Source organism: Oncorhynchus masou, chromosome 13 (genome assembly GCF_036934945.1).
Source record: "Oncorhynchus masou masou isolate Uvic2021 chromosome 13, UVic_Omas_1.1, whole genome shotgun sequence".
NCBI classification, from domain to species: Eukaryota; Metazoa; Chordata; class Actinopteri; order Salmoniformes; family Salmonidae; genus Oncorhynchus; species Oncorhynchus masou.
Genome location: NC_088224.1, coordinates 38,713,103 through 38,729,826, shown reverse-complemented (window position 1 = coordinate 38,729,826; position 16,724 = coordinate 38,713,103). Strand labels below are relative to the sequence as shown.

Sequence of the window (16,724 nt, the reverse complement as noted above, 5' to 3'; positions counted from 1 at the left end):
TATGAAATTGAACATATTAATATAAGTACGTTGTTTCTAACCTTAAGCAGATGTTAAAAGGATCATAGATTTTTGCCTGCATCAGACTGTGTTCTATTTATCAAGTAATGAAATGACAAATTAATTTTTCAATCAAAGGAAAGTACTGAACGGGAAATGGTGACTTTCTTTCAAGTTGTTTCAAACCCTATCCTGTTTCTCAAGCATTGATAATGAGTTATAAGAAGTGTAGAGGGGGATATAGATGCTACTGTATTATTCTACTGGTGATGTACTGGTCACCAATATGCAGCTCAGACCATCTCACTCGTTTATGTTTACAAGGAACCTAAAGATGTCTATTACAAAATACTCAGCATTCTTCATCAATGACTTAGTTTCAACTGTGATATCTTGTTTAGTTCTGGTTGGTGATTGATATGAAGGTTTGGTTGCAGTGTTTCTGATGCAGTCTGCCGGCTAGGAAAACAGATGAAATCAATACTTGTCATTTCATGTTTTGATAGCATCAAATTAATCACTAGCTTACTGTCCAGACTGAGTCATAGTGCTTGCTAGCAATAAGCACATAGTCTAGAAAATACGATTTGAAGTTGTCGGCTTGATGAGTCAATGATGAAACAGTTGGACTCCATGGTGATTGGATGACCCCATTATCAGACGGAACCTCCATTTGAAATGGAACCTATCATGTCTAGGTTTTTTCCGCTCATGGTAGCATATGGCATCTCATGGTAAAGGCATGTTGTGCAAAGTGAAGAGGGGAGTGGCATTGTAAAAAAAACAAAGATCTGGTTCCATGATGGCTTCTTGCTCTCTGGGAAGACAAAAACCTGTTACGTGCCAACCAATCAGCGTGTCCACTCACTCTAATGTAGACCTACCATTTGGTCTGGTACCAGGCTATTAAATCACCGCTTAGTAATTGTTGAATAATGTTTCATAGCATTGTAAACAGTGGCAATTGTTCAAAACAAACCGATTTTGAAACGTGGATGAATGCTGCGATCTTGAATGTAACCCTGATCCAATGCCTCATACAATGTACCTCTCTAAAATGAGGATTTATGTCTTATCTCTGCAGCGTGGCTTAACTCACCACAGTCTCTCCTCCTGTTGCTGCTACTGGCGCAGCGGCTTGTCCTTTCGTGGCCACGCCCCGCCCACAAGTGCCCCCTCTGTGCCCATCTGACAATGATGGTCCAGCAAATGAGAAACCTGCAGATGCTGACGTGGAATCTCCAGGTGAGTGAGTTGACCACATTTTGCTAGGCACAGCACAGTCAATGCTAGTCAACAGACGCTCATTAGTTGGCCATCCGATATAACTCTTATCTATGTCCTCTTCCTTTAGAGTGAAAGTGACTTCAGCGGTATAGAGCTTCTGAAATACAACCTAGACACTCTTCCAGAGATGGAACACACGGCAAATCACCTCAGTTCACTAAAGGTATGTATCTATCTTCTCGACTCCAGTCCTTATTGCATGCTTTCAGCCTTCGGAAAGTATTCACACCCCTTGACCTTTTCAACATTTTGTTGTGTTAAAACATCTGCACGAAATACTATGTCATGTAAATTAAAAAAAATACAAATAATAATAATAATTAATGGAAAATGAAACACTCATATATTTTGATTAGATAAGTATTCAACCTGCTGAGTCAATAAATGTTAGAATCACCCTAGGCAGCGATTACAGCTGTGAGTCTTTCTGCGTAAGTCTCAAAGAGCATTGCAAAGCTGTGTTGTACAATATTTTCCCACTATTCTTAAATAAAAATAAAAAATCTCAGTCAAGTTGGTTGATGATCATTGCTAGACACCATTTTCAAGTCTTACCATAGATGTTCAAGCCGATTTAAGTCAAAACTCTATCTAGGCCACTAAGGAACATTCAATGTCGTCTTGGTAAGCTACTCTAGTTTATATTTGGCCTTGTGTTTTAGGTTATTGTCCTGCTGAAAGGTGGATTTGTCTCCCAGTGTCTGATGGAAAGCAGACCGAACCAGGTTTTCTTTGTGCTTAGCTCCATTACTTCTCTTTTTATCCTAAAACACTCCCTAGTCCTTGCCGATGACAAGCATGCCCATAACATGATGCAGCCACCACCATGCTTGAAAATATGAAGAGTGGTACTCAGTGATGTGTTGTGTTGGATTTTCCCCAAACATAATGCTTTGTATTCAGTACAAAAAGTTAGTTTCTTTGCCACATTTTTTGCAGTATTACTTTAGTGCCTTATTGCAAACAGGATGCATGTTTTGGAATATTTTTTTATTTTATACAGGCTTCCTTCTTTTCACTCCATAATTTAGGTTAGTATTGTGGAGTAACTAAAATGTTGTTGATCCATCCTCAGTTTTCTCCTATCACAACCATTTAACTCTGGAACTGGTTTAAAAATCACCTTTGGCCTCATGGGGAAATCACTAAGCGGTGTCCTTCCTCTCCGTCAACTGAGTTAGGAAGGAGTATCTATCTTTGTAGGGTTCTGGGTGTATTGATACACCATCTAAAGTGTAATTAATAACTTCACCATGCTCAAAGGAATATTCAATGTCTGCCTTAATTTTACATTTTTACCCATCTACAAATATGTGCCCTTCTTTGCGAGGAATTGGAAAACTGTTCAACTGAGCAAGATTGCGCTGACAGAGATGGTCGCCTCACTTTGCTTCATGACTAACGACTCATGGTGTAATCATAATAACATACAGGTCCTTCTGCTCACCAGAACTAGAATTCCTTACAATCAAACGCCTACCATTTTACATCCCAAGAGAATTCTCATCAGTTACAGTCGCAGTTTTGTACATTCCCCCTCAAGCAGACACCAAGATGGCACTCAAGGAACTTCACTGGACTCTATGTAAACTGGAAACCATATATCCTGAGGATGCATTTATTGTAGCTGGGGATTTTAACAAAGTAAATTTGAGAACAAGGCTACCTAAATTCTATCAGCATATTGATTGCATTATGCGCAGTGGTAATACACTCGATCACCGCTACTCTAACTTCCGCAATGCATACAAAGCCCTCCCCCGCCCACCCTTCGGCAAATCCGACCACAACGCCCTCTTGCTCCTACCGTCTTATAGGCAGAAACTCAAACAAGATGTACCAGGGACGAGAACTATTCAACGCTGATCTGACCAATTGGAATCCAAGCTTCAAGATTGTTTTGATCACGCGGGCTGGAAACTGAAAGCGCTAACCATCGAATTTGGAAAGAAGTCTATGGCTGAATATAAACAGTGTAGTTATTCCCTCCACAAGGCAATCAAACAAGTGAAATGCCAATACAGGGACAAAGTGGAGTTACAATTCAACGGCTCAGACACGAGACGTATGTGGCAGGGTCTACAGGAAATCACGGACTACAAAAATAAAACCAGCCACATCACGGACACTGATGTCATGCTTCCAGACAAACTGAACACCTTCTTTGCCCGCTTTGAGGATAATACAGTGCCACCGTCGCAGCCCGCTAACATGGACTGCACCCCCCCCCCCCTTCTCCGTGGCAGATGTGAGTAAAACATTTTAACGTGTTAACCCTCGCAAGGTTGCTGGCCCAGATGGCATACCAAGCCGCGTCCTCAGAGCATGCGCAGTGTGTTTACGGACATATTCAATCGCTACCTATCCCAGTCTGTTGTCCCCACATACTTCAAGATTGCCACCATTGTTCCTGTACCCAAGAAGGCAAAGATAACTGAGCTAAATGACTACCGCCTCGTTAGCACTCACTTCTGTCATCATGAAGTGCTTAAGGAGACAGTCAAGGATCATATCACCTCCACCTTACCAGCCACCCTAGACCCACTTCCATTTGCATACCGCCCCAACAGGTCCACAAATGACTCAATTGCCATCACACTCCACACTGCCCTATCCCAACTGGACAAGAGGAATACCTATGTAAGAATGCTGTTCATTGACTACAGCTCAGCATTCAACACCATAGTATCCTCCAAGCTCATCATCAAGCTGGAAGCCCCCAGGTGGTGAAGGTAGGAAATAACATCTCCACTTTGCTTACCCTCAACACTGGGGCCCCACAAGGGTGTGTGCTCAGCCCCCTCCTATACTCCCTGTTCACCCACGACTGCGTGGCCATGCACGCTTCAAACTCAATCATCAAGTTTGCAGACGACACAACAGTAGTGGGCTTGATCATCAACAATGACGGGACAGCCTGCAGGGAGGAGGTGAGGGCAATCGGAGTGTGGTGTCAGGAAAACAACCTTTCACTCAACGTCAACAAAACAAAGGAGGTGATTGTGGACTTCAGGAAACAGCAGTGGGAGCACACCCCCCCCCCCCCATCCACATCGAAGGAACAGCAGTGGAGAAGGTGGAAAGTTTTTGAAGTTCCTCTGCGTACACATCATAGACAAACTGAAATGGTCCACACACACAGACAGTGTGGTATAGAAAGCACAAAAGTGCAGGAGGCTGAAGAAATTTTGCTTGTCACCCAAAACTCTGACAGACTTTTACAGATGGACAATCGAGAGCATCCTGTCAGGCTGCATCACACTGGTACTGCAACTGCACCGCCCACAACCGCAAGGCTCTCCAGAGGGTGGTGCGGTCTGCACAACGCATAACTGAGGGAAACTACCTAACCCTCATGACACCTACAGCAACCGATGTCACAGGAAGGCCAAAAAGATCATCAAGGTCAACAACCGCCCGAGCCACTGCCTGTACATCACCGCTACCATCCAGAAGGCGAGATCAGAACAAGTGCATCAAAGCTGGGACTGAGATACTGAAAAACAGCTTCTATCTCAAGGCCATCAGACTGCTAAACAGCAATCATTAACTCAGAGAGGCTGCTGCCTACACTGAGACAAAATCACTGGCCACTTTAACAAGAGGGGTGAATACTTACGCAACGACTATATTCCTGTTATTTAATTTGTACAATTGTCTCTTCACTTTGGCATTATGGAGTATTTTGTGTAGATCAATGATAAAGAGTTGCAATTAAATCTATTTCAATTTGTAACACAACAATATGTGAAAAAGGGTCAAGGGGATGTAGACTTTCTATCGGCACTGTATTTACTGTATCTTCTGAAAGTGTTCACACCCCTTAACCTTTTTCCACATTTTGTTGTGTTACATCCTGAATTTAAAATGTATTACATTTAGATGTTGTGTCGCTGATCTACACACAATACCCCCATAATGTCAAAGTGGAATTATGTTTTTAGACATTTTTGCAAATGAATAAAAAAATTCAAAGCTGAAATGTCTTGAGACAATAAGTATTCAACCCCGCTGTTATGGCAAAGCCTAAATAACTTGTGCTTAACAGGTCAGATAATAAGTTTTGTGGACTTTTAATGACTACCCTATCTCTTCTCTACATCACACATACAATTATCTGTAAGGTCAAAATCAAATCAAATCACATTGTGTTGGTCACGCACATGGTTAGCAGATGTTGATGCGACTGTAACTAAATGATTGTGCTTCTGGTTCTGACAGTGCAGTGATATCTAACAAGTCATCTAACAATTCCCCAACAACTGCCCAATACACCTAAATCTAAAGGGGCTCAGGAGAATATGTACATGTAAATTTATGGATAAGCGATGGCCAAGCAGCATAGGCAAGGCGCAATAGATAGTATAAAATACAGTATATACATGTGATATGAGTAATGGAAGACGTGTAAACATTATTAAAGTGGTATTATTTAAAGTGACTAGTGATTTATTTGTTAAGGCAAGACTAAATTCGTTTTGAAGTAAAATGCTTAACAAATCACATAATACGCTATATGGACTCACTCTGTGTGAAATAATTGAGGTTGACATCATTTTTTTTATGACTAACCCTCCCACTGTCCCTCATACATACAACATCTGTCAAGTATTGTATTTTAAGCACAGATTCAACTACAAAGACCATGGGAAAAGCCTCATAAAGAAGGGCAGTGATTGGTAGATGGTTAAAAATAACAATTCAGACATTATATATCTCTTTAATTATGGTCAAGTTAATAATTATGCTGTGGATGATGTACTAAACCACCCAGAACATCAAAGATGCAGTAGTCCTTCTGAACTGAGCAGCAGGACAGGAAGGAAACTGCGTAGGGATGTCACCATGAGGCCATTGGTGATTTTAAAACAGCTAGAGGTCAATGGCTGTGATGGTAGAAAACTGAGGATGGATCAACAACATGTTCGTGTCTCTACAATAATGACCTAAATGACAGAGTGAAAAGAAGAATACAAATATACAGAATACAAATATTCCAAAACATTAAAGTAAACAAGGCACGAAAGTAATACTGCAAAAAAAACACAACAAAGGAATACACTTTTTTGGCATAAATGCAAGGCCTTATGTTTCATTATTTTCAAGCATACTGTTGGCTGCATCATGGTGCGGGTATTCTTGGCATCCACAAAGACTGGGGAGTTTTTCAGGATGAAAAGAAACAGGATGGAGCTAAGCACAGGCAAAATCCTAGAGGAAAACCTGCTCCAATCTGTTTCACACCAGACACTGGGAGAGAGTTTCACCTTTCAACCTACAACAACAAGGCCAGATCTTTACTGGAGTTGCTTACCAAGAAGTTGGTGAATGTTCCTGAGTGGCCAAGTTACAGTTTTGACCTAAATCTGCTTGATCATCTATGGAAAGACTTGACAATTGCTGTCTCGTCATGATCCCCAAAGCCTTTGTAGAGCTCAAAGAATTTTGAAAAGAATAATGGGCAAGTATTGCACTATATTTGCCCATTATTCTTTTCACCTGAATTATTCAGGTGTGCAAAGCTCTTATGAGACTTACCCAGCAAGCTATAATCGATGCCAGTAGTGTTTCTGTCACACTCTGACCATTATTTGCGTAAGTTTTGATAGGTCAGGGTGTGATATGAGTGGGCATTCTATGTTGCATGTCTAGTTTGTTTGTTTCTATGTGTGTTGGCCTGATATGGTTCTCAATCAGTGGCAGGTGTTTGTTGTTGTCTCTGATTGGGAACCATATTTAGGTAGCCTGTTTTGTATTGTGGTTCGTGGGTTATTGTCTATGTGATGTTTGCCCACAGTATTGATAGCGGTCACGGTCGTATGATTATTTTGTTTGTTTGTTTGTTTGTTTGTTTGTTTGTTTGTTTGTTTGTTTGTTTGTTTGTTTGTGTGTTTAGTGTTCGTCATGTTCTTTCATCTGCATTAAAAGAATGTACTCACACCACGCTGCGCTTTGGTCTCCTCACTACAACGATCGTGACAGTTTCTAACATGTATTGACTCAGGGAGCTGAATATTTATGCAACTACTATATTTCAGTTATTTCACTTTTATTCATCTTTTTTCAAAATGAATTTTTCTTCCAATATGACATTGCAGTGTATTTTGTGTAGATTGTTGACCAAAACTGACAATTAAGTAACACAATGACAATGACTTTGTAACACAATAAAATGTGAAGAAATCCAACGGGCCTGAATACTTTTCCAAGGCACTGTATACAGTGCAACATTGAGTGAAAGTTAAAAAGTGATATCAATGTTGTGACTTAAAGCGGCATAATTGTATTCCATAATTCACCACTGCTCAGTTTATTTACTATATTGTGAGGGATGCTTTAATCAATTCACCCGCAACACTTTTCAGAAGCTTTTCGATGTTGTACTAAAATAATGTGTTTATAACACAGTGTCAAGTCCCGAGTCTTTAGAACTCACGCCTTGTCGCCCTCTCTCCCTTCTGCCAGCTAAACGACTCTCTCTCACAACTTTACACGGATTTCCGCTCCTTTAAACTGCACCTTGATTGGCTGATTGATGTCCGAGTCAGTATGAGCCTGCCAGTCTCTCTCACGACAGTAGAGGTCACTAGAGGCCTACAGCATATCTCAAGCCTCTGCTCTACTGCACTACAGCAGGTAGGTAGTTCAATATACTCTGGGTACAGTAGCGGTGTGTGTGGAAAATAACTGAGGAAGCCAGGCCAGAAAAATAAATCCATATTACAACCTATGTGTTTTCACATGCCTTGCCACCATGACAGTTAAACTGGGTACAGATCTCGGATCCACTTACACTCTCAAGTTCCTAACCTTATCCATAAGTGAGAGAAAATATAACTGACCTTAGAAGAGTATAGGGGCAATGTCATCCTACTCCGCTCAGATCAATATGACACACAGATGAAGTGGCACAAAAAGAGCTGACTAATGTCAGTGGTAGAAACCTTAATGTACCCAAGCATTTTCGCTTAGTCACTGAGTGGGAAAAAAAAACAACCTATATAATATAAAAAATATGGAAACGCTGTTTGGATTTTGATGATTGACTGTGGTATGATAAGATGTAATATTTGACAGTAACATTACATTCTTCGTTGGCACCATACTAACTTTTCCCACCCCCTTTCTCCCTCCATTATAGATCGCGTGCCCACTACCCCAGATTTCCATTCCTTCTTTCCCAACTCAACTCACAACCTGGGACGTGGTCCTCCTCTCCTACGAGATTCCTGAACGGTTAGGATTCTACTGTCAATGGTCTACCAGAGTGCTGGTCCTCCTTAAGTCACGGGTTCAGGGCCTATGACATCAAGATTCCCGCCACCTAGGTTCCCACTCTTTGCGACAACAAATGCCTTCCTCCAAAGCGCTGTTAACTTTTAGAATTGAACTAAAGATTTTTTGCCACTTTTCAAGGGAAGCTTACATACTGTGACTGAGAAGTGTTCGACTTGAGTATCTAAGATTCAGCTTACTGTAACATGTTGTCGTTCTTTCAAACATAATGCACTCTATAAGGTCAATTGCTGTTTACCTCACCCTGTGGTCGTAAATCAGGGGTCCTCAACTTTTACATACTGACTAGACCGGGCTCGCACTTACAACAGACGCAGTCAGGACACGCAGGTTAAAATCTCAAAACGAACTCTGAACCAACTACGTATATTAATTTGGGCACAGGTTGAAACGCATGAAACCAGAAACTAACTAGGTTTACCCTTTTATCTGTGGACTAATTAATTAGAGGACCTTGTGCATTTCAGGTAAAATAACAACCCAATGTTTATATCACAGGACAAATTAACTAGCAACAGCAACATCTCTCCTCCTTCAGTCTTCTTCTTCTTCTTCTTCTTTGGACTTGATATGGCGGTTGGCAACCAACTTTAAGGTGCATTACCACCACCAACTGGACTGGAGCGCATCAATCGTAAAAAATAAAAGTTCTATTTTAGCACCTGGCTATGCAGACGCTCGTTGACACGCATGAGCAGTTTGGATGAAATTATTGAATAACATGTGTGTGTACATTTATTTTGCAATGCTCGCGAACGCACTGCAAGTCCCGTCTCTCCCATCTCCTCATTGGTTTTTAGGGAGCATATACCCACGTGGGTGATTGAAAGGTCCACACTCCAGTCCAGTTGGTGGTGGTAATGCACCTTAAAGAAGAAGAAGAAGACTGGAAGAGGAGGAGAGATTACTAGAAACTAATTCGGTTTACTCTTTTATCTGTGGATTAATTGTCGGAGTAGAGGACCTTTTCAGAAGTTCATGTAAAATAACAACCCAATGTTTATATCCCAGGACAAATTAGCTGGCAACAGCAAGCTAGCTAGCTAAATGGCCATGAAAGTTTAATGCGTTTCGACCTGTCCCCAAATTAATATAGGTGGTTCAGAGTTCGTTTTGATATTTAAACCTGCACGTCCTGATCCCATCTGTTGTGGATGGACAAAATCAACATGTACGCGATGGGGCATACGGACGCACGTGCGTGTCAGGTCTAGTCAAGATGTTAGATCTCTTCTTTAATATACAGTCATTTATTATATCCTTATTACAGTGCTGTTACTGAAGAATGTGCTTGAATTAGGGTTAACCCTGATCCTAACCCTAAATCTGACTGAGCCTATGACCCTGTTTTGTTTTGTGTTTACTGAATGTATAGTTATTTATGACCCAAGTGTGTCATATCTGAGCCTATTATATTTGTGATGCTGGCATCACATATTTTTTTATGCAAATACATTATAATATCCATGGGATTTACCCATCTAAAATTAAAGACAGTGATATATAACCATGTTGTCCTGCATTTCTTTACATCGTTCAATGTAAACTGACATACTGTTTGGGTAACTTCCTTTAATGGTACATATGACTTCATAACACATTCATCATGCTATCATAGCAGTACTACCGACCCGTAGCACTCACTTCTGTCATCATGAAGTGCTTCGAGAGGCTAGTCAAAGACCACATCACCTCCTCCCTCCCTGGCACACTCAACTCTCTCCAATTCGCCTACCGCCCTGACAGATCTATTGGGCCAGTAACTTTTCGGTTACTGGCCCAATGCTCCTACCCGCCAGGCTACCTGCTGATCATTGACTACAGATCGGCCTTCAATACCATAGTGCCCTCGCTCACCGCAAAGCTCATGGCCCTGGGACTGAACTCCTCCCTATGCAACTGGGTCCTGGACTTCCTGATGGGCTGCCCCCAAGTGGTGAACATTTCCTCCTCAACACGTATCTTCAACATGGGGGCCCCACAAGGGTTCGTCCTCAGTCCCCTCCTGTACGCCCTGTATACCCACGACTGCGTGGCCTCACATAGGTCCAACACCATCATCAAGTTAGCTGATGACACGACAGTAGTATGCCTGATTACCAACAACGGCCTACAGGTAGGCACTCTGACGGCCTGGTGCCAGGTAAGCAACCTCTCCCTCAACGTCAGCACAACAAAGGAGCTGATTGTGGAATTCAGGAGGAACCAGGCTGGGCACGCCCCCATCCCCATCAATGGGGCCGCTGTGGATACGGTCAAAAACTTCAAGTTCCTTGGCGTACACTTCTCAGAGGATCTGAAATGGTCAAACCACAAGGACGGTGATGAAGAGGTGTGGTGAAGAAAGCACGACAGCAACTCTTCAACCTCAGGAGGCTGAAGAAATTCTGCCTGTCCCCGATGGCCCTCACAGTGTTCTACAGGAGCACCATCGAGAGCACACTGTCGAGCTGCATCACAGCCTGGTTTGGCAACTCCACTGCTCACAGCAAGGCGCTACAGTGGGTGGTAAGCTCAGCCGAACGCACCAGTGAGTGCATACTGACTGCCCTCTAAGGACACCCACAGCAGCATGTGTCGCCGGAAGGCTAAGAAGATCAACAGGGACCCCAGCCACCTGAGTCACAGACTGTTCTATTTAGTGCTTATGAACTGCTTATGAATTCGTTACGTATAGGTTAAGATTGTGTTAATAAGTATTTATGAAGGTACCTTTTAAAGGAAGTGTCACCCAGAACACTGCTACACATGAAATATTGCTAACACAGCTAAAGTGACAGTACAAGTGTAAGTTGCGTGGTAATTCTAGTCACAGAGAAAGGGATCCTCCTTGGGGCTGGAGGAGTTGGAAAAGATGTTGGCCAGAATAGCTGGTTGGATGGGTGGAGGTGGGGGAGATAGTTGGATAGTTGGCAAGCTGGAGGAAATAGAGTTGACAGGCACTCAAGGTACGAGAGGATCGCGCTATAAAGCTGTTTTGGTACGCAACCTCCTTCAGCTGTTCGGTTTGTCAAACGAGGGGATTGAGGGAGTTGGAGAGAGAGAAAGAAAGAAAGAAAGAGGCACAAAACAGGTGGGAAAGCTCAGGAAAAGAGGCAATCACTTGAAAGCCTGTGATGGAGTGTGCGCCGCTTGTTAAGCACAGGTCACAAGTGGTTATCCAAGACCAGGTTTGTCAGAGTGGCATGTCCTCTCTCGCTCCTCTTCAAAGGTGGAATGCAGCAAGCGTGGAGAGAGAGAGAGAGAGAGAGAGAGAGAGAATGTGTGTCCACTGTCTATGTGTTTGTGAGTGAGAGAGCGAGAGAGAGAGGTGCCGTTGGAAAAAGGGAGAGATTCTTGGATAGACACAGGCATTTAATTTGTTGATTGACAGAACAAACTCAACATTTTGACTGGCCTTGGGCTCCACAACAGGGAGGGAAAGGCACCAGTGGGAGGGGCTGGCCGTTGACTGGTGGGACAGACTGCTCACCAGAGAATCTGGTGTGAGGGAGAGAATGTGGGAGGAGTGCAGGAGGAGAGGAAAAGGGGAGCGAGATAATGTAGGGATCAAAGTAGGGGTTGGAGATATCAAAAGGCACAAACAGGAGAGATAGAGCGGCCTCTGCTGAGAAAGACAGACACGGACAACTACTACTACTCTACAAGATCTCTAGTGCAACTCTTTTACCTTATAGTTGGAAGAGCTGATGTGCAGCCTATGTGTTGTAGAAGCGGTATTGAAAGGTGTACTACTTGGTCGATGTGGGCAGGGATACAGATTCACTGTAACTTGTCTTTGAGGAACATCACAATATCACTGTGAAAGAGACTGAAGTCAACCACAGAGCCAAAATGACAGTAAGTAAGCCATCCGTTCACCCCATTTTCCTCTGCAACCAAGAAAGAAATATGAACAATGTGTTTCATTCAGCCAACATTCTTCAATGTTTAGGTAGACATTTGTAGTAGTTTTCTAAGATGCTGACATCTTATGAAATTGACTTAATTTAGTTTTCCTTCCTTTATTTTTTTTCTAAATGTATTATTTCAAAATAAAATTTTATTGTATTAAATTATTGTGTGCAGTGCCTTATACCGACGTGAGACGTCCCCATTATGTGACAAAATGCAATCAAACGTGTTATTGATATTAGACAGCAGGTTATTAGATAAGGAAAATTGGTTATGTAGTATGTACTATTTGGTAACACTTTATAATAACGTTCATGCTTAAGCCATTTGAAATGCTTATACATTTAAAAAAAAATGCTGTATTCATTACTAGAAACGTTATAGAAGCTTATGAATTGTAATCTTTGTAACGCTTATAAATGTGTTTTTTTGATAATGAAATATCTATTAACAGTTTACTAATGCTTGTTCATGATATGTATTATAAAATGCTTACCCGCTATATTGATATTCATATCTATTCAATCCCTATACTTTTTATGCTTACACTATTGATACCAAATGTTCCTAAGCATTGTCTATTGTAATTCATTAACATATTGAGCAGTAGTCAGAAGTTGGGTACAGTGCAGTATAACTTTAATCCCAAACCACACACCTCCGTTTCCCCCAACAAAAAGTTACACAACCAAGGTTCTAAGCCCATGTCCCTACAGGCTGTTCAGGTTATGTCGCTCTGGCAGGGGTCCGGGCAGGGCTTACCCCTGTGGAGCTAGCTATGCCACTCAGAGATGTATATATCCATGGCTCTCTATGTATTCATGAAATGTCTTGGGGTCTATCCGGTTGGCTCATATAAAAAAAATCCCACAATCGCCTGCCTGGTGCGAATGAAAAGGTAAACAGTTGACCAGATAAATCAAAGGCTTGTTGAATAGGGGGGTGTCCAAAACCTGTCCAATAAGAGCCTTTGAGCTGGTCATAGGGCTATAAAGGGATGTGTTTATACCTGGTTTAGTGGAGTGCTGCCAAAATCGTCATGACGACAAGTATCATAACAGTCTGTTATGTTCCCATCTCCAAAGGCGGCCACAAGGTTATTGGACGAGATGTGCCATCTCACCGTCCAGTCGTTTACATCACTGGAGACCTCAGACCACTTCCAGGTGGTCAAGATGTTAGGGGAGGGGTCGTACGGGAAGGTCATGTTGGCTGTACATAGGAAAAGAGGTAAACTGCGTGTTTGTTCTAACCCTAAACCCAGTTTGTCTGGCCTCATATCTACAGAATTTCTCTCTATATTTTGTTCTGATCACTTTTCACTCTCTCTTCCTTCCCTCAAGGAACTCCGATGGCTCTGAAGTTCTTTCCTCGTGATTCCACAAATCTCTTCTCCTTTTTGCGAGAGTATAACCTCTCCCTCTCCTTCTGCACCCACCCGTCCCTGACCAAGGCCCTGGGCATTGCCTTCTCCACCCCCACACATTACGTTTTCGCCCAGCAAGCTAGCCTCTTCGGTGATCTGTACGACGTCATTGTCCCTGAGGTATAGTATATGTGAGAAATGTGTCATCATTCTCGGATGCATTTTTGTTAACTTAAGGTTTAGATCCAATCAGATCAAGAGTTAACCGGCAATGGCAGACGCCTGCATAGAGCCTGTTTTGGAGGTGTAACTGCGTTGGAGATGTCAAATTGGTGAGAAGCTGCTCTTGCGATCCACACATTAGAAATTCAAAACTAGAAAGTGCAGGCTATATAGACATAATGACGCTCAAATTGAAAAATCCTGAAATAAAATAATACGGGTGTCTGTCATCGTAATGGAGGTGTAGATTACATCTCACTTTCTAGTGTTCCAACTTGTAAACAGGGCTGCATGGGATTTCTGTTCATGTGACTCCCTGCAGCCAATAGCAATGCCCACTTCAGGTATAATGCCGGGAACCACTTGTGGATTTGAGACCTATAACGCAGTTATAGATGTTGCAGTTGATGTCAACTAAAGTGGATCTGATTGAACAGAGCCGTAAGAGTGTGAAATGTAGTTCAACTGTGCCTCTGTCTTTTCCCCAGGTGGGTGTGGAGGAGGATTGTGTCCAGAGGGTTGTGTCCCAGCTGAGCAGTGCCCTAACCCACCTTCACTCCCTGGGTTTCGTCCACCGCGACATCAAGCCCGAGAACATCTTCCTGGTTGACGCTGCCTGCCGCTGGGTCAAACTGGGCGACTTCGGCATGGCTAAGGCCACGGGAACCAAGGTACCCGGTGTGTGGTACAGTTCTGCTTACTGTACGCCCGAGGCAGAGATAGCAAAGGAGTCGGGGGATAGTAGACATAATACTGCTTCAAAACCAGATGGAGGAAATGGGTTGGACAACAAGATCAAGAGGGTGTGGGTGTCGGTTGAGGTCAGTACAGACTGCTGGGCCTTGGGGATCCTCATCTACGCCATGTTGACTGGCAGTCTACCCTGGACGGAGACCGCATCCGACGACCGCTCGTACATCAAGTACAAAGAGTGGTTTGACCAGGAGAAAGATCAAGATGGTCAGGACGACGAACTAGACCTATGGGGGGAAGGAAAAGACGAGGACATCATGATGAGTTTGGATGAAGACACGCGGAATCTGAACGAGACAAAATCCAATCCGGTCGCCCCCCAGTTTGCCTATTTCACCCCACTGGCCTGCTCCCTTTTCCAGGCGCTTCTCCACCCACAGCCTGGGCTTCGCGGTAGGCCCGACGATGTACTGGGCTACCTCGGGGGAGACTGGTTGCGGAAGAAGGAGAAGTTACGGTTAGAGGAGGAGAGGAAGAGAATTAAAGGGAGAGAGGTCATCAGAAACGAGAAAGAGAGGCAGGGAAGGGTGGAGAGATAAGGGAGTGGCGACACACAATCATAAACGTACAAACTCAGAGGTGAAAGAGACAATATTTTTGACCCCCAGAAAACTATACATATCCTCTGATGTGTCACATTGGTGCTTAAAATGACCGTGTACAGTATATAATACCACTACAGTTGCACTTTTTGTAAGATAAATAACCACCAAGTCATTGTTGATACCGGATAGCATTTGGGGATAGACACAGTTGCATTTGGTTACTATAGGGACTTTATAAGCACTTTATAAATTAGCATGTTGATGTAAATTCTACACTAAGTGTGACTTGATGATGTTGTTTCTGTATTCTAATGTTTTTTTTAATAATATGTAAATATCATCTGTACGTCATAATTTCCTGTGGTTAGAATTAAGTCTAATAAAAATGTTAATTATGAGTTAACATTTGGATTAAACTCATAAATTCAAAGTTTCCCTCTCTAGATTGCTGTGATATTTACACAGTCTTCTGCACTTTGTGTTGATTCTATAGAAAGTTATCTAGCTGCTCTACTGTATTACGTTAACCAAGACAATTGACATGATTTCAGATTTTTCTAAATGATTGGACTTGGAGGGTAGAATAACAACTGTGACTGCAAGCGCTCCGCTAGGCAAAAACTGGTTGAATCATCGTGGTTTACATGTAATTTCAACAAAAACGTTCTGTTTTAATTTTTTAAAATTGTTTTTAATTTCACCTTTATTTAACCAGGCAGGCCAGTTGAGAACAAGTTCTCATTTGCAACTGTGACCTGGCCAAGATAAAGCAAAGCAGTGCGACAAAAACAACAACATAGAGTTACATGAACAAGCGTACAGACAATAACACAATAAAAAAAAAATTATGTACAGCGTGTGCAAATGTAGAAGATTAGGGAGGTAAGGCAAGAAATAGGCAATAGAGGTGAAATAATAACAATTTAGCATTAACACTGGAGTGATGGATGTGCAGATGATGATGTGCAAGTAGAGATACTGGGATGCAAAAGAGCAAAAAGATAAATAACAATATGGGGATGAGGTAGTTGAGTGTGCTATTTACAGATTGGCTGTGTACAGGTACAGTGATCGGTAAGCTGCTCTGACAGCTGATGCTTAAAGTTAGAGAGGGAGATATAAGTCTCCAGTTTCAGTGATTTTTGCAATTCGTTCCAGTCATTGGCAGCAGAGAACTGGAAGGAAAGGTGGCCAAAGGAGCTGTTGGCTTTGGGGATGAAGAGTTAAATATACCTCCTGGAGCGCTTGCTACGGGTAGGTGTTTCTATGGTGACCAGTGAGCTGAGATAAGGCAGGCCTTTAACTAGCAAATACTTATAGATGGCCTGGATCAAGTAGGTTTGGCGACGAATATGAAGCAA

General features: G+C 42.4%; 1 protein-coding gene across 1 annotated transcript; it reads left to right on the top strand.

The window, feature by feature from the left end:
• The first annotated feature begins 10,983 nt into the window (after positions 1 to 10,983).
• On the top strand, positions 10,984 to 15,774 carry LOC135553329 (serine/threonine-protein kinase SBK1-like). The gene is made up of 5 exons (XM_064985485.1): positions 10,984 to 11,091; positions 12,367 to 12,423; positions 13,563 to 13,707; positions 13,821 to 14,023; positions 14,554 to 15,774. The coding sequence occupies exons 1-5, from the start codon at positions 10,984 to 10,986 to the stop codon at positions 15,355 to 15,357; spliced, it is 1,317 nt and encodes a 438-aa protein (XP_064841557.1). The 3' UTR covers positions 15,358 to 15,774.
• Positions 15,775 to 16,724: the final 950 nt, after the last annotated feature.